At 53.3% G+C, this 22,803-nt stretch overlaps 1 protein-coding gene across 4 annotated transcripts; it reads right to left on the bottom strand.

Moving 5' to 3' along the window:
• Nucleotides 1–1,158: 1,158 nt before the first annotated feature.
• On the bottom strand, nucleotides 1,159–22,786 carry CAD (carbamoyl-phosphate synthetase 2, aspartate transcarbamylase, and dihydroorotase). 4 transcript variants are annotated; one of them, XM_061155022.1, is made up of 45 exons: nucleotides 22,511–22,785; nucleotides 22,136–22,275; nucleotides 20,189–20,318; nucleotides 19,320–19,462; nucleotides 19,016–19,157; nucleotides 18,657–18,828; nucleotides 18,295–18,480; nucleotides 18,002–18,114; nucleotides 17,538–17,683; nucleotides 17,164–17,295; nucleotides 16,805–17,038; nucleotides 16,458–16,679; nucleotides 16,071–16,259; nucleotides 15,719–15,843; nucleotides 15,395–15,525; nucleotides 12,579–12,691; nucleotides 12,097–12,341; nucleotides 11,633–11,879; nucleotides 11,187–11,285; nucleotides 10,773–10,997; nucleotides 10,504–10,686; nucleotides 10,097–10,315; nucleotides 9,664–9,831; nucleotides 8,897–9,079; nucleotides 8,641–8,745; nucleotides 7,946–8,185; nucleotides 7,617–7,698; nucleotides 7,181–7,347; nucleotides 6,873–7,037; nucleotides 6,599–6,730; nucleotides 6,208–6,409; nucleotides 5,679–5,869; nucleotides 5,383–5,523; nucleotides 5,099–5,200; nucleotides 4,637–4,733; nucleotides 4,311–4,361; nucleotides 3,978–4,022; nucleotides 3,696–3,865; nucleotides 3,511–3,585; nucleotides 2,788–3,000; nucleotides 2,479–2,604; nucleotides 2,109–2,264; nucleotides 1,917–2,018; nucleotides 1,657–1,751; nucleotides 1,159–1,545 (listed from the first exon to the last, which is right to left on the bottom strand). In XM_061155022.1, exons 1-45 carry the CDS (start codon nucleotides 22,590–22,592, stop codon nucleotides 1,443–1,445), a joined length of 6,729 nt encoding a protein of 2,242 aa, XP_061011005.1. In that variant the 5' UTR covers nucleotides 22,593–22,785; the 3' UTR covers nucleotides 1,159–1,442. The 4 variants fall into 4 exon arrangements, with proteins under 4 accessions (XP_061011005.1, XP_061011006.1, XP_061011007.1 ...); XM_061155023.1 differs by lacking the exon at nucleotides 4,311–4,361; XM_061155024.1 differs by lacking the exon at nucleotides 10,504–10,686.
• Nucleotides 22,787–22,803: the final 17 nt, after the last annotated feature.

The following is a 22,803-nucleotide window of genomic DNA, read 5'->3' as shown; positions in this document are numbered from 1 at the left end:
AGCATGTCTGCATCTGTAAATGGTTGGAAGTTTAGCATAGGATTAAATGAGAAGGTGGAAAAATTCCTGCTTGTGCTAAGTTTCCAAAAAATGAGTTCTGTCTCCGTTTCCCATCTCTGAAACTTGCTAACAGCTCTTTTCCCAAAGCAGGTTCTTCCTGAACATTAGAGCAGTTTGGACCATCATGTGCCAATTCAATCTGTAGAAGTCATTGGATGCCTCACTATCTAAGAGGCCTCAAAGTTGAGGGTGATAACTACCTTGTTTGTCCTTATACTCCTACTGCACATGGTGCTTTGTACCCAGAGGGTGCTAAGTGAGCCTGTTGGATCCAGAAATTTCTCTAATGCTACTGAAGTTCATGGATTGGAAGAGTTCACACACTTCCCCAACCCACCTAGCCCAGGGTTCCCCAGCCAAAGGGTGCCTCAGCGCCCCTGGCCTAGTCCAGCCTAAAAAATCCAGCGAGGTGGTCTCCCAGGGAGAGTAGGTTGTGGGGGTGGGCTGGGGTTGGAGGTTGGGGTGTGTGTGTGTGTGTGTGTGTGTGTGTGGTGCTCCTCCCAGGGATGGCAGCTGAGGTTCTGAGGATGCAGTGGTCACCTGAGCCCCTGAGGAGACGACTGACCAGAGCAGAGGAGAATAAAGGCTTTCAGCAGGGGCTCCCAGACTCCTGGTCATGGACCAGTACCTTCTTGACTGGTGGCATTAAAGTACACAATAAATGTAATATGCCTGAATCATCCTGAAACCGTCCCCACCCCTCCACCCCCAACTATAGGAAAATTGTCTTCCATGAAATCAGTGGTCCCTGGTGCCAAGAAGGTTGGGGACCGCTGGCCTAGAGGAGAATGAACCTCACCATCAGGGCCCAGATGCTCAGCACTCCATTCCCCATGACTCATGCACCTGAATGGAGGAAGGAGGGCCAGATGTGGATCAGTGGCGCACAGGCCTCAGCAGCACCGAGAGAATGGTGTGTTCCTGCCCAGAACCTCCAAGGGCCACCACTCTGAAAATTAGGGCCTGCCTGCTCCCCTGACCAGAAGAGGGGCTTGCCCAGCAAGGTGCTCTTGTATTTGAGAAATGCTTCTCATTTTCTAGAAGAAAGCTCTGCGTATTGGACTTAGCATCCTCTGCTAAAGCCAGGATACACTCAAGGAAGCAAGAAGCAGAGGCAGCTCAGCTGCTTTATTAAGTCAGTGGAAAAGTAACTATACAGATTTGAGGTGCAAGAAGGGAGACCGGCTGATTGGGCCCCAACCCCTGCGGCCCCACCTCCATGCTAGATAGCTCCAGTCCAGTCCAGTGTCTGAAGCGTGGTCCCCACATGTGTGCATCTGAGCACAAGGCCTATCTGGATGCCCCAGAGCAGCAAGTAAGGGTGCAGCCTCTGTGGAGGGCACGAGATCCCATCCCCAGCAGCTGGGCCTGAGCAGAGGGCCCTAGAAGCGGCCCAGCACAGTGGCCAATAGAGCCATGCGGATGTACATGCCGTTCTCTGCCTGGCGGAAGTAGGCAGCTCGGGGATCTGAGTCCACCTCCACACTGCAAGAGAAGGAAGAGTTACTGCCCGTCCCAAGACAGCCTGAACTGGACTGAGTGCAGGCCCCCGCCCCCATGCCCCCAAGCACAGCCCCAATCTTGATTCCAGATCACCTGATCTCATTGACACGGGGCATTGGGTGCATCACCACCATCTTCTTCTTGGCCCGGGTCATGATGTGCGGAGTGAGGATGAACTGGCCAAAGCACTGTGGGAAGGGAGGAGCCCCCGTAAGCACCTCAGGGCCGTGGTGGCTACACGGAGCCTGGGCCCCCACCGCCAGTCCCGGGAGGCAGTTATCACAACCGAGGGGCTGCTAGTCTGGAATGCCAGCAGCCACACCCCAGGCTGCTCCTCCCCGCTTCGCACTTACTGCTTCATACTCCTGGGTGGAGCCGAAGCGCTCCTTCTGGATGCGCGTCATGTAGAGCACGTCGGTGTCCGGCAGCGCCTCCTCGATGCTCTCAAATTCCTCCTAGACGGTGAGGCCCGGCCCGGGTGAGCGTGGTGCCGTCCAAGCCACGTCCCTCCCCACCCCTCCACGGGAGGCCTCCCAGGGCCTGACCTGCTTGGTGCCACGGGAGGCCACGAAGGCCCGCACGTCAGGGGGCATGCGCAGGCTAGGGGGCGCCACGTAGCGCAGGCTGACGCGGTACTGGGTGAGCAGGCAGGCCAGCGAATGCACGGTGCGGCCATGCTTCAGGTCGCCCACCATCGTGATCTGCGCAGGGAGCGGGTGGGGGTGGGGGGCAGCCTGTCACCAGGAGGGCCCCAGACTGAGCACTCCCCCACTCCCATTTTGAACCTTTCAGCCTCAGGACCAGAATGGAGGCCTCCTTGATGCAACAGGCCCTGAAATGCAGAAACTGCTTCCCACCTGCCTCCCTCTCCAGACTGTCCCAGGGCAGGCCTCCGAGCCCCGCCTGCACCCTTACTGTCATGCCGTTGACCGTCCCAAGCTCCTCCCGGATGGTGAAGATGTCCAGCAAGGCCTGGGTAGGGTGCTCTCCAACCCCGTCCCCTGCGTTGATCACTGGCCTCCGGCAGTGCTTGGCTGCCAGCTGTGACACGGGGACAAGGAAGGAGAATTAATTCTTCTGAGTCTCAGGGACCCCCACTCCCCGCCGCAGTCCCCTTCTCCTGGGTCCCCTCACCCATCTGGCCCCACCTGAGCCCTGCAGTTACAGGAAGTGTCTGTGGGCCCCGCCCAGTCGATCCTGCGCTGGCGCAGAGGCCAGCCTCACCTCCACCGCCCCGGGCTGGGGGTGCCGCAGCACGACGACGTCGGCGTAGCAGCTCATGGTCTGCACCGAGTCAGCCAAGGACTCGCCCTTCTGGACGGAGGACGTGGCTTCGGAGAAGCTGAGCACGGCGCCCCCGAGCCGGGCCATGGCTGCTGCAAAGGAGCTGCTGGTCCGCGTGCTCACCTCGTAGAACATGGAGGCCATCACCTTCCCCTGGGAGGCAAGATGCATGTGTGTGTGTGTAGCTGTGTCCATTCCGGGGAGCACGTGGGCTGCTGCCTGCTTCATCAATGTGTGCTAGAGGGGTGCCGAGAAAACCCTTCCCCGAAGCCTCCCTGTGACCTGTTGGAGCCCCGGCATCTCCAACAATGTGTTCCTGTGAGCTAAAGGTCTGCCTCCAAAAAGCTTCTGTTAAGCGTCTGAATGAGACGTTTGTTCTCTGGGAGAGGAAATACCCAGTTCTCTCCCACAAAGACATCAGTATCAACCAATGGACTGGGTTACTGTGCCCGTGTACTGGCACTCAGGGCTCACAGGTCAGCTGCATACTGATCAGAAGAGGGCCACCACGGAGGCGGCCTAGAGCAGCAGGACCATCAGTGCAGGGCTTACCTATGGAGGGTGTGGACTCCCATGGGGGAACCCAAGGTGGGGGAGGGAGACCCCTCTGACTACTTATGGAGCCCTGCCCACTGGGCCTGCATCCTCAGCCCTGACCCTGACCTTGAGGATGTCGAGGCTCCGCTCCTTCTGTACCATCATGCGCAGCGTGTGTGCCACGTTGAACAGGTGAGACATCTGAGAAAGATCCCGAGTCAGCTGGAAAGGGTGTGGCCCCCAGGGCTCCTGGCCCCAGCTCTCCAGATCCTCACAGCTCCGGGTGGCCCCCTCCTCCCTCCCCCAGGCACCTGATCCTTGGTGAACTGCTGGACGGACAGGATATGTTGGCCCACTAGTGAGTGCAGCAGGGGTGAGGTCTGGGGGTGCAGCAGGCCAGGGGTCCCCAGGTTCTGGGGTGACGCCTGTCTAGGTACTGGTGGTGGAGGGTAGCAGATGCCATCAAGGGTTCCCATCAGCTCTGCAGAGTGAGGGGCGTGGCAGAAGAGTCTGGTCAGAGGGCTCCTCCTACCCAGGCCAGATCAGAGAGGTCCCCAAAGGTGAGCAAGCATGTGCTCAGGGAAGTCTCTCACCTGGCTCAGCTGCCTTCCGGGAGGTCTTCTCCTTTGGCTCCTCAGCTACAAACAGGGCGACAAGACAGATGTAAACCTGCACCTGGGGTGTGTGAAGAGCCCCGGCTTCCCGGGACTCTGGATCACAGTGTCTGTGTTAAACCAGCTCACACCACGGTAGCGGCAGGAGGTTAGCTGAGGGCAAGGGTGGCAGCCCTGGGCACGGACCCATGATTTCCCACAGGGACTGTTGGGTGTGATCAGCGGTGCCCTCCCGGGACCCTCCCAGCTAGCAAAGGGATCCTAGGCAAGGGGGGCGGCCAGGCCCACAGCAACCGACAACCTGGATTTTACCCCACGCTCTGCTGCCCCATGGGGTCCCAGCTCCCGGGCGGAGGAACACAGCTGCCCATGACAAAAAAGGGCCTGTGAGAAGAGGCTGAGGGATGCCTACCTCACACTGGGTGGGCTGATTTAGGCACAGGGGGGCACAGGGGGTCAGATGAGGATTGGGGCGGTAGGAAGGATAAGGGAAATGGACGGAGGGACTGGAATAGCTCTGAGGCCAAAGAACCCCCAAACTCGGGCCACCTGGGACACTACAGGGAAGAGGAACCTATCCCTACACGTGTCTAGGTTCAGGCGGCCCCACCCTCTGAGTCACAGGATCTTTCTCTTACCTGGCAAACCTGGGTCGGAGGCTCGGTGGATCCGGGGAGGTAGGTGGAAGCGGCCATCGGGGAGTGCTGGGCCGCTGCGGCGGGGCCTCTCCGGGGTCTGGAGAGACAACACCAGGTAGTGACATGACCCTCCTCAAGTTCAGTCCCTCAAGAAAAGCCAAACTGCCTCCTGTCCACTCCATCATGTCCCCTCAACCTGCTCTCTCACTGAGCTGCCCCCAGTGGGAGTGGGCCAATGGCCTCTTCGAGATTTCTCTCTGGTTGGGTTAATGGATTAGTATTTCCCGCAGGAAGCCTCCTAAATTGAGAGTTAATTTGCAGTAGACAGGGTAGGTGGTGAGGATTTTAACTGTTAAGTGATGAACCTTCCATTGCCCCTGAACCACCAATTAAAACGTTTGTGCTGTTTATAAACTGCCCCTGACTATACCCCCATGCCCACCACCCAGCCCTGAAAATTACCGTGGTTAGCTCACTGGCAGCCGGGGCCGAGGGCGTGAGCTGCGGAACAGCACCCTGTGGCCACTTGCGGACGTCCTGTCCGTAGCCCGGTGGCACCAGCACCTGTGGACAGAAGGCAGGGAGGACAAGTGAGCCAGGCAGGCAAGAGTTGGAAGCTGGCAAGCAGAAAAGATGCCCCGGGGACCTGTGCCTGGAGGGGTAGTGGGACCATGCAGACCTGCTGGGGTGGGAAGAGAACGGCACCCAGTAGGTCACGACTGCCCAGGCCTGGGCCACACACGTACCTGCCCGTCAATATAGGCCACCTCCCCGCGCAGGACCACACGGCGGACAGTGCCCTTCACCTTCTGCCCTTCAAAGGGTGTCCAGTGGGCCTTGGAGAAGGGCATGTGGCTGGGGACTGTCCATTCATGCTCCAGATCCACCTGCCAGAGTCATGGGTCATGCTGGACACGGGCGCCATGTGCACCCTCTCCCAGGACTGGAGATGCCCACCCGCCCCTGGCCCCACCCCTCCACATAGATGTCCTCCTGAGGGGGGGTCAGAAGAGCCCCACCCGTCCCCAGCCCCACCCCACACCTCCACATAGGTGTCCTCCTGGGGGGGCAGGTGGAAGATGCGCCGAGGGTTGTGGTGCAGTCGCTGCAGCACGTCGTCCAGGCTGAGCCGGCCCTCGCTCACTGCCGTCAGCAGCAGGGGCAGCATGGTCTCCAGCCCTGGGAAGCCGGGGGGAGGCCGGGGCCCACACTTCTCCTCCATGGTGTGGGGGGCTGGGGGAGAGAGCACCACCCTCAGAACAGTGGCCTCCACGCCTGGGGAGTCACACACGCCACCAGGAAGGGCCTCGCTACCAACCCTGACTCTAGCTTTTCCTGGGAATCTGAAGACAGGGAAGCTGGGACTGCTGCCATCTTCAGGGCGCACACCTTCCACCCAGATTCTCTCATTCCTTGTTTGCTCATTCATTCTCTCAGTAAATACCTATCAAGCGCCTATGACAGACCAGGAACTTGGTTGGAGTCCCACCCAGACCAAGCCCAGGCACCATGGAGCCCAAGGTCCTGACCCAGATCCCCTGGGCCAGGGGGTACGTCCCGGGCCCTCTCACCGTGGTCGGAGGCAAAGCAGTCGATGACGGCCATGTTCTCCCATAGGGCTTCTACGTCTTCCCGGGAGCCAAGCTCGGGCCGAACCTCCCCCTTCCCGCGCCCCAGACGCTCCAGGTCATCACGGCTCAGGAACAGATGGTGGGGTGCCACCTCACAGGTCACCGGCAGCCCCTGCGCCTTTGCCGCTTTAATCAGCAGGATCTGGGGGAGAGCAGGGAGACCTCGAGGAGGGGAGCGTCCCTCAAGGCCCTGACCTGCACAGTCCCCACAGCCAACCTCCCCTCCTGGAAAATCATGGGGCAGGCATGCTGAGCCGCCCCTGCCTTCAAGGACCATCCTGATCACCTGGAGTCACTGGGAAAGCCACTGGGGCGCCTCTGGGGCTCTCACCTCCTCCTTCCGTGCCACGTGACAGATGTGCACCGAGCGCTGGGTCAGCTGGGCCACCATGAGGATGGCTGCGACACTCTGCCGCTCAGCGTGGGCCACGATGGGGAGGTGGGAGGGCCATGTCTCGAAGTGCTGGGGACAGGAAGAAGGTTCCAGGACCCTGCAGTGCCTGAGCCCTCGCGGGGCTCCTGACTCACACTGCCGAAGCCTGCTGTGAGGGGGCCCTCAAACCAGGGGTACTGGCTGGCTGGCCCCTCCCCCGCCCACCCCCTACCTCCATCCACTGGACCACACTGTCCAGCCGCAGTTCAGAGAAGGTCTCGTTGAGGTAGAGCTTCAGCCCCGCAGCAGACCCAGCCACGGTGCCCAGGGTCCCTGCATTTTCTGACGAGGCTCCGAGGAATAAGGCATAGTCGCAGCGGGCGCCGGCCTCTGCCAGCTGGAAGGGATACATTCGAGATAGGGCCCATCAGCACCTGTGCCAGTCTGGCTCCCATGGCCTGGCCCCTGGGGAGTGGGTAGAGGGAGCAGGGTACAGGGAGGTGGGGGATGTGGTCACCAGGAAGCAGGACTGGAGCTCACCTTCTGCGCCAGGGCCAGGGCAGGGGCGTCGGTGATGGGGGGCCGGGTATTAGGCATGGCACACACCATGGTGACACCCCCGGCGAGGGCAGCAGCTGTACCCGAGGCAAAGTCCTCCTTGTGTGTCCCCCCTGGTTCCCGCAGGTGCACATGGACGTCGATCAGTCCTGGGAGAACACACAGGCAGCAGGTTGGAGGGAGAGTCAGAGACTCGAAGGGCATCAAGGTAGGAAAACAAGCAGCGACTGACACCAGTGAGAGGTGGAGAAGCTCTCAGTCAGGGGCATCGTGTTTGGAGAATAAAGAGCTCAGAGCGAGGAAGATTCTGGGCCCTTCCCACTCTGAACAGTCCAGGGTGGAGTGGGCCCCATGGCTGTCCTTCACCGCAGCCCCTACTGGTGTCCAGGAGCCAGGTTCTCTCCTGAGATGCACTTACCAGGTAGCCGCACAAGCTTCTGGGAGGTCATGCAGTCAACGTGCACCTTCAAAGGAGGGGCTGGTCCGATCTGTCCCAGCGCCTACAGGTGAAAAATCAGGGTCAGCAAAGATTGAAGGGCAGCCTGGGAGCTGCAGATGGGGCTTGGGTTTTCCCATAAACCAGGCTTCTGCCTCTCTACATCTATCTTCTCTGTTTGCAGCCACAAAGCTTGATGACTAGCGAGGCCGCTCCATGCAGAGATTCCCCAGCCCCAGAGCATGCTCACTTCTGCCTCCTCCCTTGCTGACACTGGCTGCCCCAGTCCCAGTGCCTGGGGTCTCAGTTACCTCCACAAACAGTTTGGTGCACTTGATATCAATGATGAGGGGTACGGAGAAGTCAGCGGCCAGGCGCCGCGTGCGGTAGCCCTTGGTGACAAAGGAAGAAAGACGCCGGCCCCCGGCCCCACGCATAGACAGGTTAATCACGAGCTCAAAGTTTTTCTCAGCGAGCTGCTCTAAGATGCTTCGCTGTGGTGGGCACTCTCCATCCACTGCCTCTTCAAAATGCCAGTCCACAGCCGTCACCTGTGGCCCAGAGATAAGACCAGAGCAACCTAAGCCTGGTAGGGGGCCAGGGGGCCAGCCTGAAGGCAGGGGGAGGTGGCCCAGGAGCCCATGAGGAAGAAACTGAGGACCCACAGGAGGGGGACCAGGCCATTTCACTTTGCTGCAGGCAAAGCATTTTTCTTGACTGGAAAATCTCTACATTATGGTTACCAAGGATTCTGCAATATGGAGCTCCCACAATACACAGAGAGGGAATTACGGAGGGAAATATGCCAGAATGTTAACAGTGGTGGAGAGATCACGAGGGATTTTTTTCTCTCGTTTTCTGTATACTCTACTATTCTACGTGGAACAGATGATTCATTTTACAATGATATGAAAAGCAGGGAAACAGGGAGAGAATCCCATGTGCTCTCACATCTCAGGGTGGGCAGTGGCAGGGTTGGGTGGGAGGGGGAGGGGGCACCCCATACCTTGACGCCATGCTCTGTGTAGAAGTCAGCGGTGCCCAGGCTGGCGTAGAGGCTGTAGCCCAGGCTCTCCAGCAGCCTCACAGTTGGGAGCAACTCACTTTTGTTCTGAAGAAGGGAGGATGAGGTTGTGTTTCTCCTGTCTTCCACTTCAAGTTAGCCCTGGCCCAGGGAACCATGGCCATCTGTACCTGCCCCCTCTGACCTCTTCAGGGCCCACCCTACCCTCCACCCTACCACCCCCCGTGTGGGTTCTTACCTTATAGCTGCCAATGGTCAGCAAAATGTTCTTCTTGGGGATCTTAAAACCAGTGCTGAGCATGGCCTTAAGGTAGGCCTCGCAGCGGCTCTCCCCAAAGCCAGCCACTTCCCCGGTACTGGTCATCTCCACACCCAGCACCACGTCAGCCCCCGCCAGGCGGGAGAATGAGAACTGGGGCACCTGAGGGAGCAGGAGGTGAGAGCAGCCCACATCCCTGCACCAGGAGGGCTGGCAATGATCCCCTCTCTTGGCCTTCTCCAGACAGACAGGGTGAGCCTTCCCTGTGCTGCCCTACATGAACCCGCCAATCGTTGGCTACTTCTCAAACATGCTTGCACTTCCCTTGGCCTCCACGAGGCTACTCCCTGGCCTTGGAATATTCCTCAACAAGCTCGGCAAATCTCAAATCTTGACTATACTCCAAGGCTCAGTCCAAACACCACCTCTTTTCTTGAACCTTCCCCGGTCACCCTCTATGGATGTGGCACCTCCTTGAGCATTTCGTTTTGGTCTCTACTCTGCAGGTTTATCACACGCTATTCTAGAAACAAGCTGTTTGGGACCTGACTTCTCTTGCCTCCCATCACTAGAGTGGACGCTCTTCAGGGAAGAGGGCCATCTTATTGCCCTGACCACCCAGCAAGGCCTTGCCCACAGGAGGTGCTCGCTTTATATGGCAATGGTCACACAGCTCAGGCAGCAGGTGAACTCCCTCCTATCTGCCTCCCTGCTGACCGCTAACCTGGGGCTTCAGTCTTCCTTACCTTCACCCCCACAACTCCAGAGCCAGTCATGAGTCCCACAGGCTCCACTTCTTCCCCCATGATGACCCGTGTCGCCAAGGCTACTAGGTCCACACCTAGTGTCTTGGAGACGAAGGGGAAGGAGCGAGACACACGCACGTTGCATTCAATGACTTTCAGCTGGTCGTCCTGGGCAGACAGAGTTTGATCAGGCCTTCTGCAAGTGGGCTTATGACACCACCCCACTGAATCAGGTCTTCCCCTCATTCATCGTTCTGTGGGTCATCAACCCAGGACAGGGGGCAGGTTGACTGTCATAAATATTGCGGGCCTGAGATGTGACCCCACCCCTCCAGCTCTCCTCCCCCAATGAGGGTTCCCCAGCACAGTGGCCAGCACAGAACAAAAAGGCACCACAGTCCTCGGGTCCCTTTCTGTAGCCCCCTCTCACTACCTTGGCAATGAGCTGCAGATTGAAGGGTCCTGTGACCTGCAGCTCCTGGCCCACGGCATGCACAATGGCTTTGATCCGCTCCAGAGTTTTGGCAGTGATGTCCTGCGGTGGGGTCACCAGTGTGGCATCACCTGAATGCACACCTGCATTCTCCACATGTTCAGAGATGGCGATAGCTGCCACCACACCATCACAAGCCACAGCATCCACGTCAATCTCCTAGTGGGGCAAGGTGCACAGGGCAAGATGGTGAACAGCAAGGGCCATTTCCTTCTCTCACTTGCCCCTGCAGGAAGCTTCCCTGCTTTTAAGAGCCCTGGCACAACCTGTCCTTCCCAGATCAGAGACAGGGGAATTGCCTCCGTGGCTGAAAGACTGCTTTCAGAGACTCATCTGCAGCCTCCCACCTTGGCCTCCTGGATGAACTTGGAGATGACCACGGGGTGCTCCTTGGAGACAGCTGCTGCACTGCTCAAGAAGCGCTCCAAGTCCCCATCGGTGTAGGCCACGTTCATAGCAGCACCGCTCAGCACATAGGAGGGGCGCACGACACAGGGGTACCCCACGGTCTGGCAGAACTGGCGAGCAGACTAAGGGCACAGGGAGCTTAGCTGTGTTGCACGCACTCACCCATGATGCCATCTGGCCTCCAGCCCCCACCCAGGCCTCAGCCCACCTCTAGGTCACTGAGCTCCCTCCACTGAGGCTGGCTGATACCAATGGTGTCGAGGAGCCGGGAGAACTTAAAACGGTTCTCAGCTGAGTCAATGGCTTCTGGGGAGGTGCCCAGAACCCGACACTGCTGCCGATGCAAAGCCATGGCCATGTTGTTGGGCAGCTGCCCGCCCATGGACAGGATCACACCTTCAGGGTTCTCCAGCTCATAGATGTCCATCACCACCTGCAGTAAAGGAGGAGAAACAGGTGGTGGTTAACAGATAGGGTCAGGGGCCTGAGCCTTCTTGCTCACTGCCCTTCATTCTTCACCCAAACCTCCTCAAACCTCACAAGTTCCAAAGAGTCTGAGGTTTGCCAGCCACTCCTACCTGACGGGCCACCCAGGCTCACAGGCAGCCTTAACCCGTCTCACCTCAAAAGAGATTTCATCAAAGTAGAGTCGGTCACACATGTCGTAGTCGGTGCTGACTGTCTCTGGGTTGTAGTTCACCATGATGGTCTTATACCCCATCTGCAATAGGAGGGGAAGGATATTCAGCAATCAGGTGGGTGGACAGCATGAGGAAAGGAAGCCCAAGTCCCTACTTCAGAGAGTACTGCCTTGGCTGTCTCTGAAATTGCTGTACAGGACGCCTGCCTCGGGAGGGAAGGTACTGGAAAAGTAGACACGGAGTCCTGGAGAGGAACCACATGTAGGGCACAGGACAGCCTAAGGGACCCCCAACCCCATTAAAGCCCTATGATAGATGTGAGGCGCAGCAATGAATAGAAAGTGCCAGGATCAAGTATGGGTGGAAGGCGGCTGCGGAAGCTGATCAGTACAGCAGAGGGAACCATATGAAAGACGAGCTTGGAGACCTTTCGGAGCTGCTGGATGCAGCCCACAGCACACCAGTCAAACTCGACGCTGGAGCCGATACGGTAGACGCCAGAGCCAAGGACCAGGACATGAGGTGTTCGAAAGCTGAGGTCATGGGTGGTGCCCCAGTATGTCAGGTACAAGTAATTTGTCTGGGCCGGCCACTCAGCTGCAACTGTGTCAATTTGCTTCACTGCTGGGCAGATCCCTAGTTCCTGACGCAGCTTGCGAACAGCCAGCTCTGTGCTAAAGGAGAAGGGTCAAAAATATAGACCATGGGAGTGGGGAATGGCCCCAGCAGAGGGCAGAGATCCAAGAGAGGGATCAGAGAGGAAAATCCCAGGGATGAAGGGCAATGGCCTCCAACATCCCCCCTCCACACTTTTCCTCCTGAGGGCCCCTCAGGAGTACAAAGGTTCTCTGCCCCAGGTTCTCAGCCTGAGGTCCTCCCACCATCCCTGACCTGAGGACCGCGAGGGCAATCTGCTTGTCTGAGAAGCCAAGGCGCTTGGCCTGATGCAGCAGGTCTGGGGGCAAAGGTTGTCCACGATGTTGCTCCAGCAGCTGGGTGTGTGCTATGATCCGCTTCATCCGGTGCAAGAACCAGCGGTCGATGCGAGTGAGTTCATAAAGGCGATCCACTGAGTAGCCAGCCCACAGGGCTGCTGCCACCACGAAGATGCGCTTGTCTGTTGGAGTCTCCAACTCCTAATGGGGAGAGGGCAGACAAGCTAAGCTTCAGCTTCCTCACCTATAGAAACAAGTCTAATGATACATCCCCATAATAAAGAGAAATGAAACCACAGAATTCTCAGCAAAGTGAAAACACAGCAAAGTCCACTAGTGACTGGTGCTAGTATTACTGGTAACAAGCTTGGGGGCTGGGGACACAGAGAAGAAGCAGGGTACATTTTGAGTGCTGTCACGGGTAGGGGAGCCACTTACCATATCACTGACAGGCTTGACCGTGTGATCAAAGCCCACGCAGTTCTCATCCACCATGCGCAGAGCCTTCTGGAAGGCCTCCTCAAAAGAACGCCCAATGCCCATGACTTCACCTGGAGGAATATGATGTGAGGATTGAGGGCCAGGGGGCACTGGTGATGCCCAGAATGTTGGTAGTTCTAGCAAAATTGTTGTCAAATCTCTGGGAGGTTCTCAAGCCCACAGTGGTGTTTCATTGAGAATCTTATCTTACACTTGTAGGTTTTTCTCCCTACCATTTTCATGTGGATACTGGAACAATCACAGAGGCCCAATCACTGATGGTTATCCATTTATTTGGTTTCCTTTATTCACATTGTGATGATGTAATCTGGGATCTGGCTCATCCTTTAAAACTTTTTAAAAGTCTGGGTAGTAAGATGATCCCATTACTCTTTGAATCCACTCAGAGTTAATCATATTTCCAACTACCACTCTAGAGTACTTCTTCCAAATGTTTTATACAAGATTATAGTTTACATAAACATTTATCCTGCTTTTCCCCTCATTGTGAGCTTTTCCCACATTAGTGTGTGACTTTGTTACCAGCAGTTTAACTCTTGTATGATTTACCATAAAGTGACTGCTCACTCACTGAAGGACATTTAGCTTTGAAGTGTTCATCACTGTAAATAAGGTGGTAATGCTGTCTGGGATTTAGTTTATCTCCTGAGGATATATTTTCAGAAGTGCATAGGCAATATGCAAGGTAAGTTTTCTGGCCCTTGATAAGTATTAATTGCTTTGTAGAAGTTTGTGCTTTATAATACAAAGTATTGGGTTGGCCAAAATGTTTGTTTAGCTTTTTCCATAAGCTATTATAAAAATGCTGAATGAAGCTTTTGGCCAACCCAATATAAATTTAACCAATCTTTTAAGAAGAGTGTATAATCATTTAAAACAACTTTTGCCAACAAGGAAAAATAATTCTCTCATTTTAACTAGATTTCTTCTAACTACTAAGAGAAAACTTCCCCCCTACACCCAGCCCTGCTTATTGATTTCCTCATCAATAAAGTTTGTTCATGTCCTCTGACAATTTACCCTAGAGTCTTCAAATATCTCTTACCAAATGTATTTTTCTATTTACAATTCTAATATGTTTCTTTAAAAAAATTTTCAAAAACATCAAGCTGGTACTGGTAGTGTTAAGGAAGAGGATGAGCAATTTTGTTCAATTTCTTTGTAATGTGGTTATATTATAAAAGTTTTTACCCTGGGTAAAAGAGAAACCCAATGCGCTCACATGCAAGCCTAGAAAAATCCTAGAATCATATAAATCCCCAAATTTATGTCTGTGTGATAAGATTATAGGTGATTTCTTTGGTAAAACTACCTTTTCTTATTTCTCAATGATTCACGCATCTTACTTGTATAATAAAAGTTACAAAAAGTTACGAAAGAAGATCAAATTCCAAGAATACTCAAATGTAAAATACTTAAATCTCTCATCTAGGAATCAATCTTTTTGATTGTCCTATTTTCAATCCACTTCTCTTAGCTACAATTTATGGCTTCGTTCCCATGTTTATTATAATTTTCACATAACAGAAATTCATCTCCAGAAGGAACAACTTGGCAGTTTTGTAAGATTTCTAAAAATCAAGTAATATCTGAGCTTAGACTTACAAGTTTAAAGGCTACTATTGCTGTTAATGGAAATTTGGAGCACAGTAAAAAGCTATTATCCTTAGCTGGTAGCAGCTTGGTACGTGCACATGCTTGTTTTAGTAGAAATGTTGTGGAGGACAAACTAAGGGAACTTAAAGAAAGGGTCACTGTAAGGAAGCGTACTAACTCAATTACAGCATTCTTAACACTGCCAAGAGGCTGACCATCGTATCCATTCATTACTAATTGTCTCTGTTTCTATGAAATTTCTCTTACATCTTGCTCTGATCTTAAACATTGTATTGAAAAACATTTGAGGGATTTCCCCAGTGGTCCAGTAGTTAAGACTCCATGCTCCCAATGCAGGGGGCCTTGGTTTGACCCCTGGTTAGGGAACTAGAGATCCCATGTGATGCAACAGAGTTTGCATGCTACAACTAAAGAAAGACCCTGCATGCTGCAACTAAGACCCAGCACCATCAGATCAATTAATTATTATTATTTTTTTAAATTTAATTTAGTGACCATGGCAGGAAGTGCCCAGAGGAGATACACTTGGCATGGCTGCCACTGACTTGGCCTTAGAAGAGTTCACAGTAAACAGCAGTCATTTCTTTGAAACATCGGTATTTAAAAACCATGGAGAACAAATTGTCACTGGCCTTAACAGCCTGGGGATGAGGCCAAAGGCAAAATGCTATGAAACACTGTGAGTAGAGTTTCATGGAACTGGTCTCACCCATGACAGGTAACACAGTGTAACAGAGGAACATGCAACTAGCAACAGATCCAGTTTTCAGCTCTTGGCTCTGCCCTCTACTCAGCCAGACACTTTCCTTCTGTGGGTACCTGCTTACTCATTTGTAACACAAGAGTTAAGAGTCTGATGGCTATCACCCCATTCCAAGATTTCTGACATGCCATCTGGGGAGTGGAGGCAGCGTGTGTATGGATTTCCAGATGCCTTGGATCCTCGCCCCTGGGGAGAACCGCTATCTTAGTTGGAAATGTCCCTATTAGTTCTGAGAAACCGCTCACAAGAAGTTGCTCATACAAGAGCTGAAAGGATATGCCAGGGAGCTGACTCTATGACAGTCTAGGTTCTTGGGACGTGTGGGACCCTGTGAGGTGATCTGGGGAGGGGTCTCTTGGGATGTGTCTCTCACCCACGCTCTTCATGCAGCTCCCAATCTTTGTGCTGACGCGGAGGAACTTGCTGAGGTCCCAGCGAGGAATCTTCACCACACAGTAATCCAGACTGGGTTCAAAGGCTGCTGTTCCGCCTGTCACCGAATTCCTGAGGGCCATCACATGGGGTTGCCAGGAGGACAGAGCAGGAGATGTAAATGGTGAGCTTGCAGATAGCGTTCTCCTACCCACACCCAGGCCAATGTCCTTTTCCTATTCCTTGTCCCATAAACGTTTTTATTTTTTCCAACTCCCACGATCTCACCCCCACCCCCCACCCCATCTCTTCCCAATGCCTGTACCTGAGTTCTGGCAGAGGGATGCCTAAAGCCAGCTTGGCTGCCACATAGGCCAATGGGTAGCCTGTGGCCTTACTGGCTAGGGCAGAGCTGCGAGAGAGCCTGGCATTCACTTCAATGATGTAGTACTGCAAAGCCAAAGAACAAAGACAGAGTGACTAGATAACTGGCCTAGCAGGCCTCAGAAAGGAGAGGTCTCAGAAAGGCAGGACAATAAAGCCCTAATCCTATCAAAAATAATCCTAGCTTCTGCTCCAGGGCCTGGAGGGTTAAAAGGCTTCTTGGCCTAGAGGCCCCCAAATTACAGATGGTGCTCCAGCAGCTAGAGTATCAGCCCCATGGCCTGGAGTCTCACCTGCTCAGACTCAGGGTTCAGGGCGTACTGCACGTTGCACTCCCCGACGATTCCGAGGTGCTGAGTCACCTTGATGGCTGTCTGCCTCAGTAGCTGGTACTCCCTGTCATTTAGCGTCTGGCTTGGAGCCACCACGATGGACTCCCCGGTGTGGATACCCAGCGGGTCTAGGTTCTCCATGTTACACACCTGTGAAGGGAGGGGCCCATGAGGTCACTGCCATACGGAGTAAGGAGGGGCAGGAGGCTGCATCCCAGGGTCCTATTGCCTCTGGAGAGGCGCTCATCCTGGGTGTGAGGACACCGAACTCTCAAAGACCTCAGCCCTGCCAGGGCTCTTACAACAGCTCACGCTGCCTTACACGACTGCCTCTCCCCCATCACTCACCGTGACACAGTTGCCATAGGCGTCTCTCACCACCTCATACTCAATCTCCTTCCATCCTTTCAGGGACTTGTCTACCAGCACTTGGCTGGTATGGGCAAAAGCTGGGGCCACGAGAGCAGACAGCTCCTCTTTGTTAGAGGCAAAGCCAGAGCCCAGGCCACCCAAGGCATAGGCTGCGCGCACCAGCACAGGGTACCCCAGTCTCTCAGCAGCTGCCTGGGCCTGCAATGAGCACAGATGAATAAACAGATTAGGTCTTGACTGCGTGTTGTGCAGAGGGCTCCTGGGTCCAGAGAAAATATGCTGTCAAGGAAACGCCGCCTATCTACCCCCACCAGCCCTTGAACCTGCTCAAGAGAATTCGCTGCCTCGCTGGGGGCCACGTGCTCTCCAATCTCTGCCATCCTGGAGGCGAAGGCACGCCGATCCTCAGTCAACTCAATGGTCTCCACAGGGGTGCCCAGGACCCGGACTCCATACCGAGCGAGCACCCCAGCCTTGGTCAGCTCCACACCACAGTTCAGAGCTGTTTGGCCCCCAAAAGTCAGTAACACACCATCTGGGCGCTCATTACGTATCACCTGGGGGAGGAGGGAGGAGTAACAGGCACTGAGACCCTGGGGTTAGGGAGCGGATCACAGAATTGACACAGGATCGCCTGGCCCATGTGGATCCTCTCTGCAGTCCAGCCTCGCCTGAGTCATACCTGGGTTACGTAGTGAGGTGTTATGGGGAGGAAATAGACCTTGTCCGCCAGCCCCTGTGAGGTCTGCACGGTAGCGATGTTAGGGTTGATCAGCAATGTCTGAATGTTTTCCTCCTTCAGGGCCTTGATCGCCTAAGGGGATAAAGGTGGCATATCAGCCTTGACTAGAGAAGCAAGACTTTTGGTCTCAGACCAGCATTTCTCTTCCTCTTCTCCCTTTCCTGGACTCTCAGTCCCTAATAACTCACTTCTCATCTTTCTGTGTATTCCCCAGTTTGCTTGGGTCACTTCTTCCCTATAACCAATGTTCATGCCTAAGCCCTATTCATCCTGAAGGCCACACACCCAGAGGGGCAGCAATGGACGCACTTTACCTGAGAGCCTGAGTAGTCAAACTCGCCGGCCTGGCCGATGGAGAGGCCCCCTGAGCCCAGAATCAGAACCTTTCGTGGTGCTGTAAGCCCAGAGCCTGGGGTGGGAATCCCAGGGAGACAGAGGCGCTCAGCCAGCCGCTCTCGAACTATGGAGGCAAAGAAAGACAATACATAGAGTTGAATAAGACCTGAGAGATCATCTAGATTAACCCCTCACTTTACGGAAGAAACCAGAACAAGTCATGCCTCTAATGAGTGGCAGAGGCAGGACCAGGAACCCGGACTTGTGACTCTGGAGTTCCTTTGAATGGAAGAAGCATGAATGAATCACTTTGGCTTGGTTGCCTTCCCACCCCTCCCGCCTAACCTCCCAAACACCTCTCAGTTTCCTGAGGCACATTCATCTTATGCCTACCCTGGAGCCTGTTCTTAGAGCCCCAACCTATATCTACTCAAGTGCTTACCTGTCTGGCCCCCAGGGTTCCCAGCTGTAGCTTCTTTCACAGTTTCCAGAAAAATGTCAAAAAGAAGTTCCATATCTGAAGGGCCAGCTTGATGCTCTGGGTGAAACTGGACACTGTTGAAGAGAGGGGATTGTGAAGACTGCCATTGTCACTGGTGGTCTCAAAGGTGGGTAGTGGGAAGGCTGACTGGGGCCCACTGCTGTGATTTCTTTTTTGATCTTCAAGTCTCAGTGGGCTTCAGAGATTCAGAGATGCAGAGATCCAGGCATTGTGCCAGAACCATGTGGGCTCACCTGAAGAAGGGCAGGCTCTCATGTACGATGCCTTCGTTGGAGTGATCATTGGCATTGGTGAAGAGAGGAAGCCAGCTTGCTGGCAGTGAGTCTGTTTCCACAGCAAATCCATGGTTCTGGGATGTTAGAAAGCAGCGCCCGGAGCCCACCAGCAAGCATGGCTGGTTATGGCCTCGGTTCCCGTATCTGGAGGCAGAAATATCCTGAGTCACAGGCTCCTCTCACCCTCCCTTCACTCCTGCACCAAACCCAGCTCTGGCTGATCTCATGATTCTCACCAGCCCCCGTCCAATTTCAACACTAATAAACACCAACTCTATTCTATTCTCATTCCCAAGACTCCCCATCCCTTGTGTCCCCACCTCATCTTGTAAGTCTTGGCCCCAATGGCTAAGGCCAACAGCTGGTGTCCCAGACAGATCCCGAAGATAGGTCGGGGGTTTGGTTCAGATAAAACACGGCTCAGTGTGGATACCAAGCTGGGATAGGAGGCGGGATCACCAGGGCCATTACTCAGGAAGAGACCCTCATACTCTGGAGTGGGCAGAAAAGATGATATTAAAATCCATAATTCAACTAGAGAGACACACTGTTAGAGCAAAAGCCCTTTTCTCCCCCTTCTTCTCTGCAACTCATGCTGACTTTCAGCAGCTGGACCGAGGGCCAGATCATCCACCCATGCTGCTTGTCTGAGGTCTTTGTACAGACCCAAGCTACTCACCTTGACTGTCTAATGTGTGGTCCCAGGGTACCACAGTGACCTCTGCCCCACGCTGGCACAAGCATCGGACCTGATTGTACTTGAGGCCACAGTCCAAAGCAAGGATCCGAGGGGTACCCCCTGCATTGAATACCCGTGGAACCTGAGGAGTAAATGGTTGACAGCTGTGAACAGTAGGTATAATATGCACACAACCTGTACTCTAGAGGCCTTTTCCAGTTCTCCCTCAAGTGTTTACAACCAGTCTGGACACAGTGTAACTACTGTGCTTAGCATGAAACACTCTTTCACTCTATCTCTATACCTTAGTGGAGACCTCCGGCACCAGAGGGCGGGCATTGGGGTCCAAGAAGGGCAGGGTTGAAGGTTCTGTCCCATCCTGGACCAACTTGCCCAGCAGAGACCCTTGCTCTCGCAGCTTCTTAGTCAGCTCCCGAGTGTCAACTCCTGTTGAAACAGCAGACTGAGAGATAACTTCCCCAGTGCAGTCATGCAGGAAGTTAAGACTTCAATTCTAGAGCCTGAGTCACCCACAGCTGTCCTCTGGGCATCAAAATCCTGGGCTGTCCTTCCAGAACGACCCCACCATGAAGTATTCTTGCCTCCAAGTATCACATTTGAATTGAACCACCACCCCAGATTTGTTTACAGAAGGTAATACCAAGGGACAAAAGAACATGCTAAATGACAATACAGGAATATTATCAAACAGGTTTAAAAAAAAAATTTAGAAAACTGGAAAAATTTTAAACACTCCCTGGATATTTGATATTAAGGAATTACTGTTAATTTTTTAAAGATATGGCAGTGTTATTGTCATCATGTTTTTACAAGGGGTTCTTTTTTCATAGATATTGAACTCTGGGAAGATGAAACAATATCATATCTGAGATTTGCTCCAAAATAATCCAGAAGTTGCAGTAGTGGTGATGAAATAAGTTTAGCCCTCAATTGAGGAAACTGGGGATTCATTATCTTATTCTCTCCTTTTGCATGCTTGAAATTTCCCATCTGAGTGAGAGCTCAGTTCCTTCCCCCAGTCTAAACCTTTCAAATCAGGTATATTCTATCACAAGCCTGGACTCAAGTCCCAAGGGTCCACAGAGAACTTCTCTTAATTCTTTCCACCTGGGTACCTATGTTCCCCCAGACACAGCAATGCCTGCACCATACCTTGCAGGCCGGGTATGCCACGCTGTTGCAGCCACTCGTGCAGAGTGCAGGTGGCACTCCAGTGGCTGGGCGTGGGACAGCACTCTCCCACCACCAGTCCTGCCACGTGGATCCCCGAGGATTCAAACCACTGTCGATGGAAGGAGGAGACGGTGAGGAGCCCAGGGCCACATAACTCCCCGAGCCATCTTTTCCCATTGGAGGGCCATGGACCCTGTACTTCAGCCACAGTGAATGACCTGTCATTCCTTTAACAAGCCAAGTACCTCATGCTTCTGCCTTTTATCACCAATGCTGCCTCCCACGTGAAACACTGAACCTGGGGGGCTGATGGCACTGATATGACAGTGATAACTGAAAGGACATTTTCCTTTTCCCTCCGTTTTTTTAAATCTCTTTTTCCATGAAGTCACCCCTATTCTCACCTACTGCAGCTGTGCCTCCTTAGAATTCATCTAAGTTCACTTTTACTTCCACTTGTCTTGCTATTTACATTGTATTACCAATGTGTTCATTTTTCTTTATCAGAGAATTCTGAACTCAAGAGCAGATACCTGACATATGATAGTAGTTAATGAAGTTTACAGAGGGCCCACTTCACACCAGGTATTATAACAGATGCTGGGGGGCAAGCATGAGCACGAATAGACAAGGTCTTGTCTTCAGGATGTTAATTTGCTACTCAGGGAAGCAGAAAATTAAGGTAGTGTAGATACCAAGATCATATTCTCAGAGTGTGATAAAAACAGTACAGAACAGGAAGGGGCATAGCACCTTACTCAATAAAAATAAAGGCTCAGGGTAGAATATTAGGCATGATTATTACACCCCCTCCATAAGGGATTATCATTTTTAAAAGTAACATATTTGTTACTCAATACATAAGCTTATAATAACTAAGAGAAACAGGCTGTTTATTGGGGAGGAAGTGGCATATTTAAATTACATCTGCTTACTGGTAGAAGGTTTAAGAAAGATGAATGTTGAGACTGTTCTTTAGGGATGTGAAGGCTAGTCTGGCAGAACCCTCCATGGCTAGATGGTCGAATCTGCACTTGGACATACATTTATGGCATATATGCTGCAAAAGCATCAGTGGTGGGTTTGTGGCTCCTGGAGGCTTTACTCATCTTGGTTCTGTCAGGGCCTCAACTTTGCAAGTGTATAAACTCAACTTTGACATTGTATCTAGAGTTGATAAAGCTGAAGACTGACATAAATTAACCAAGATAATGCATCATAAACTAGAACACAGTGAATTCATAGGTCGTGATGAGGAGTGGTTCTTTCCGGAATAACAGGCATGTCTTTTACCTAGAGTGTCTTCTCCCAAGTGTCAGGGTGAGTGGTGAAAGCATATGAAGAATTAAAGGCTCAGTAAGCCTAGTATCAGAATAAAATGAGTTTTGAGGAATACTGCATTGAGGCTAGGTGACTATGATGAACTTGTGTTGGTTTGTTTTTTTTTTTACTTGAACTCTCAGAGGGCAACTTAGTTTCCAAACAGAAGAGGAACAGGAAAAACTTCACTGAGAAGGACACTGTTTTCTTATCTACATGTTAAGAACTCTACTGAAAAGTGGTAAAAAATGAGGCAAGGTAAGTAAAGCAGGTTTAGATGATAATCAGCTTAATTGGTTTGGTAGGGAAACTCGGACTTACTATCATTGAGAAGGGTGTGACCCTGTATTCCAATTTCTTTCCCATTAAATTATACACTCTTAAAGCTTAACTCTCATCACAAAAAACTTATCGGAGCTCAGACTCTGGCTTGGTCCAGCACTTTGTGCCTCTCAAGGCACCTAACAAGTCACACACAGGGCCTGTCTAGCACTTCAGTGTGTATCAGCTTTCTCCAGAATGACTAGCGGAATGGCAGTGTCTTCACTAACAGTTAATAGCTACTGATTCGAAAAGGAATGTAGAACAAGCATTGGTGTTGGCTACCTTGCTGAGCCCAAACTCATCCACTTCATCTGGGGGGATGCCGTAGTTACCAATCAGGGGGTATGTCAGCACTAAGATCTGTGCTTTGTAGGAAGGGTCAGTCAGGGCCTCGGGGTAGCCGACCATACCGGTTTGAAACACTGCAAGAAAGAGGCAGAGCTGGGGCTTAGGCAGGGCATCCTTCGGAGCACTGCCCGGAGCGATGAGAATGCCCCTGGGCCGTAGGGATACGGGGAGGTGGGGGGAAGCGGGCTAGGGAATGGCGGGGGAGGGGGTGTACAGGCGGGAAAATGGCGGGGTCTGAGCAGAGCAGGCTGGGCAGAGAGGGGCATCAGAGAGACAGATGAGGTCGGCAGCCAGCCCGGACTTGCTTACCCACTTCCCCGGCAGTCGACACAGCGGCCCCAAAAGGCTGGCCCCGCAGGACCGACCCGTCCTCCAACACCAGGGCGGCCATGGGAACGGAGCTCAGAGGCGGGGTGATCACAGAGAAGAGGGAAATCGCAGCAAGCCCCGGTCGATGCTAAAACCACCAGAGGACTGCGCGCCCAGAGTCGATCCACGTGGCTCGCCGCGCCGCTGTCTAGAGCCAAGAGCTGTGTAAGCCGCGCAGGAGCCCAGGCGCTCTGGACCGCGGCAGACTGCGGCGGCGCAAGCAGCTGGCGGCG

The sequence above is a fragment of the Dama dama genome, chromosome 11, assembly GCF_033118175.1.
Source record: "Dama dama isolate Ldn47 chromosome 11, ASM3311817v1, whole genome shotgun sequence".
In the NCBI taxonomy this organism is placed as follows: Eukaryota; Metazoa; Chordata; class Mammalia; order Artiodactyla; family Cervidae; genus Dama; species Dama dama.
The sequence above is the reverse complement of the archived record's forward strand: the minus strand, read 5'-3'. Positions and strand labels throughout refer to the sequence as shown.

What these genes read in the sequence shown, in the direction of transcription:
- CAD (XM_061155022.1), bottom strand. Translation starts at nt 22,592, where the DNA reads ATGGCCGCCCTGGTGTTGGAGGACGGGTCGGTCCTGCGGGGCCAGCCT. An exon ending in CCTATGGCAACTGTGTCACG is followed by an intron (nt 16,260 to 16,457) that starts GTGAGTGATGGG and finishes CTCCCTTCACAG; the next exon opens with GTGTGTAACATGGAGAACCT. An exon ending in CTGCTTTGCCTCCGACCACG is followed by an intron (nt 5,870 to 6,207) that starts GTGAGAGGGCCC and finishes TCTCTCCCCCAG; the next exon opens with CCCCCCACACCATGGAGGAG.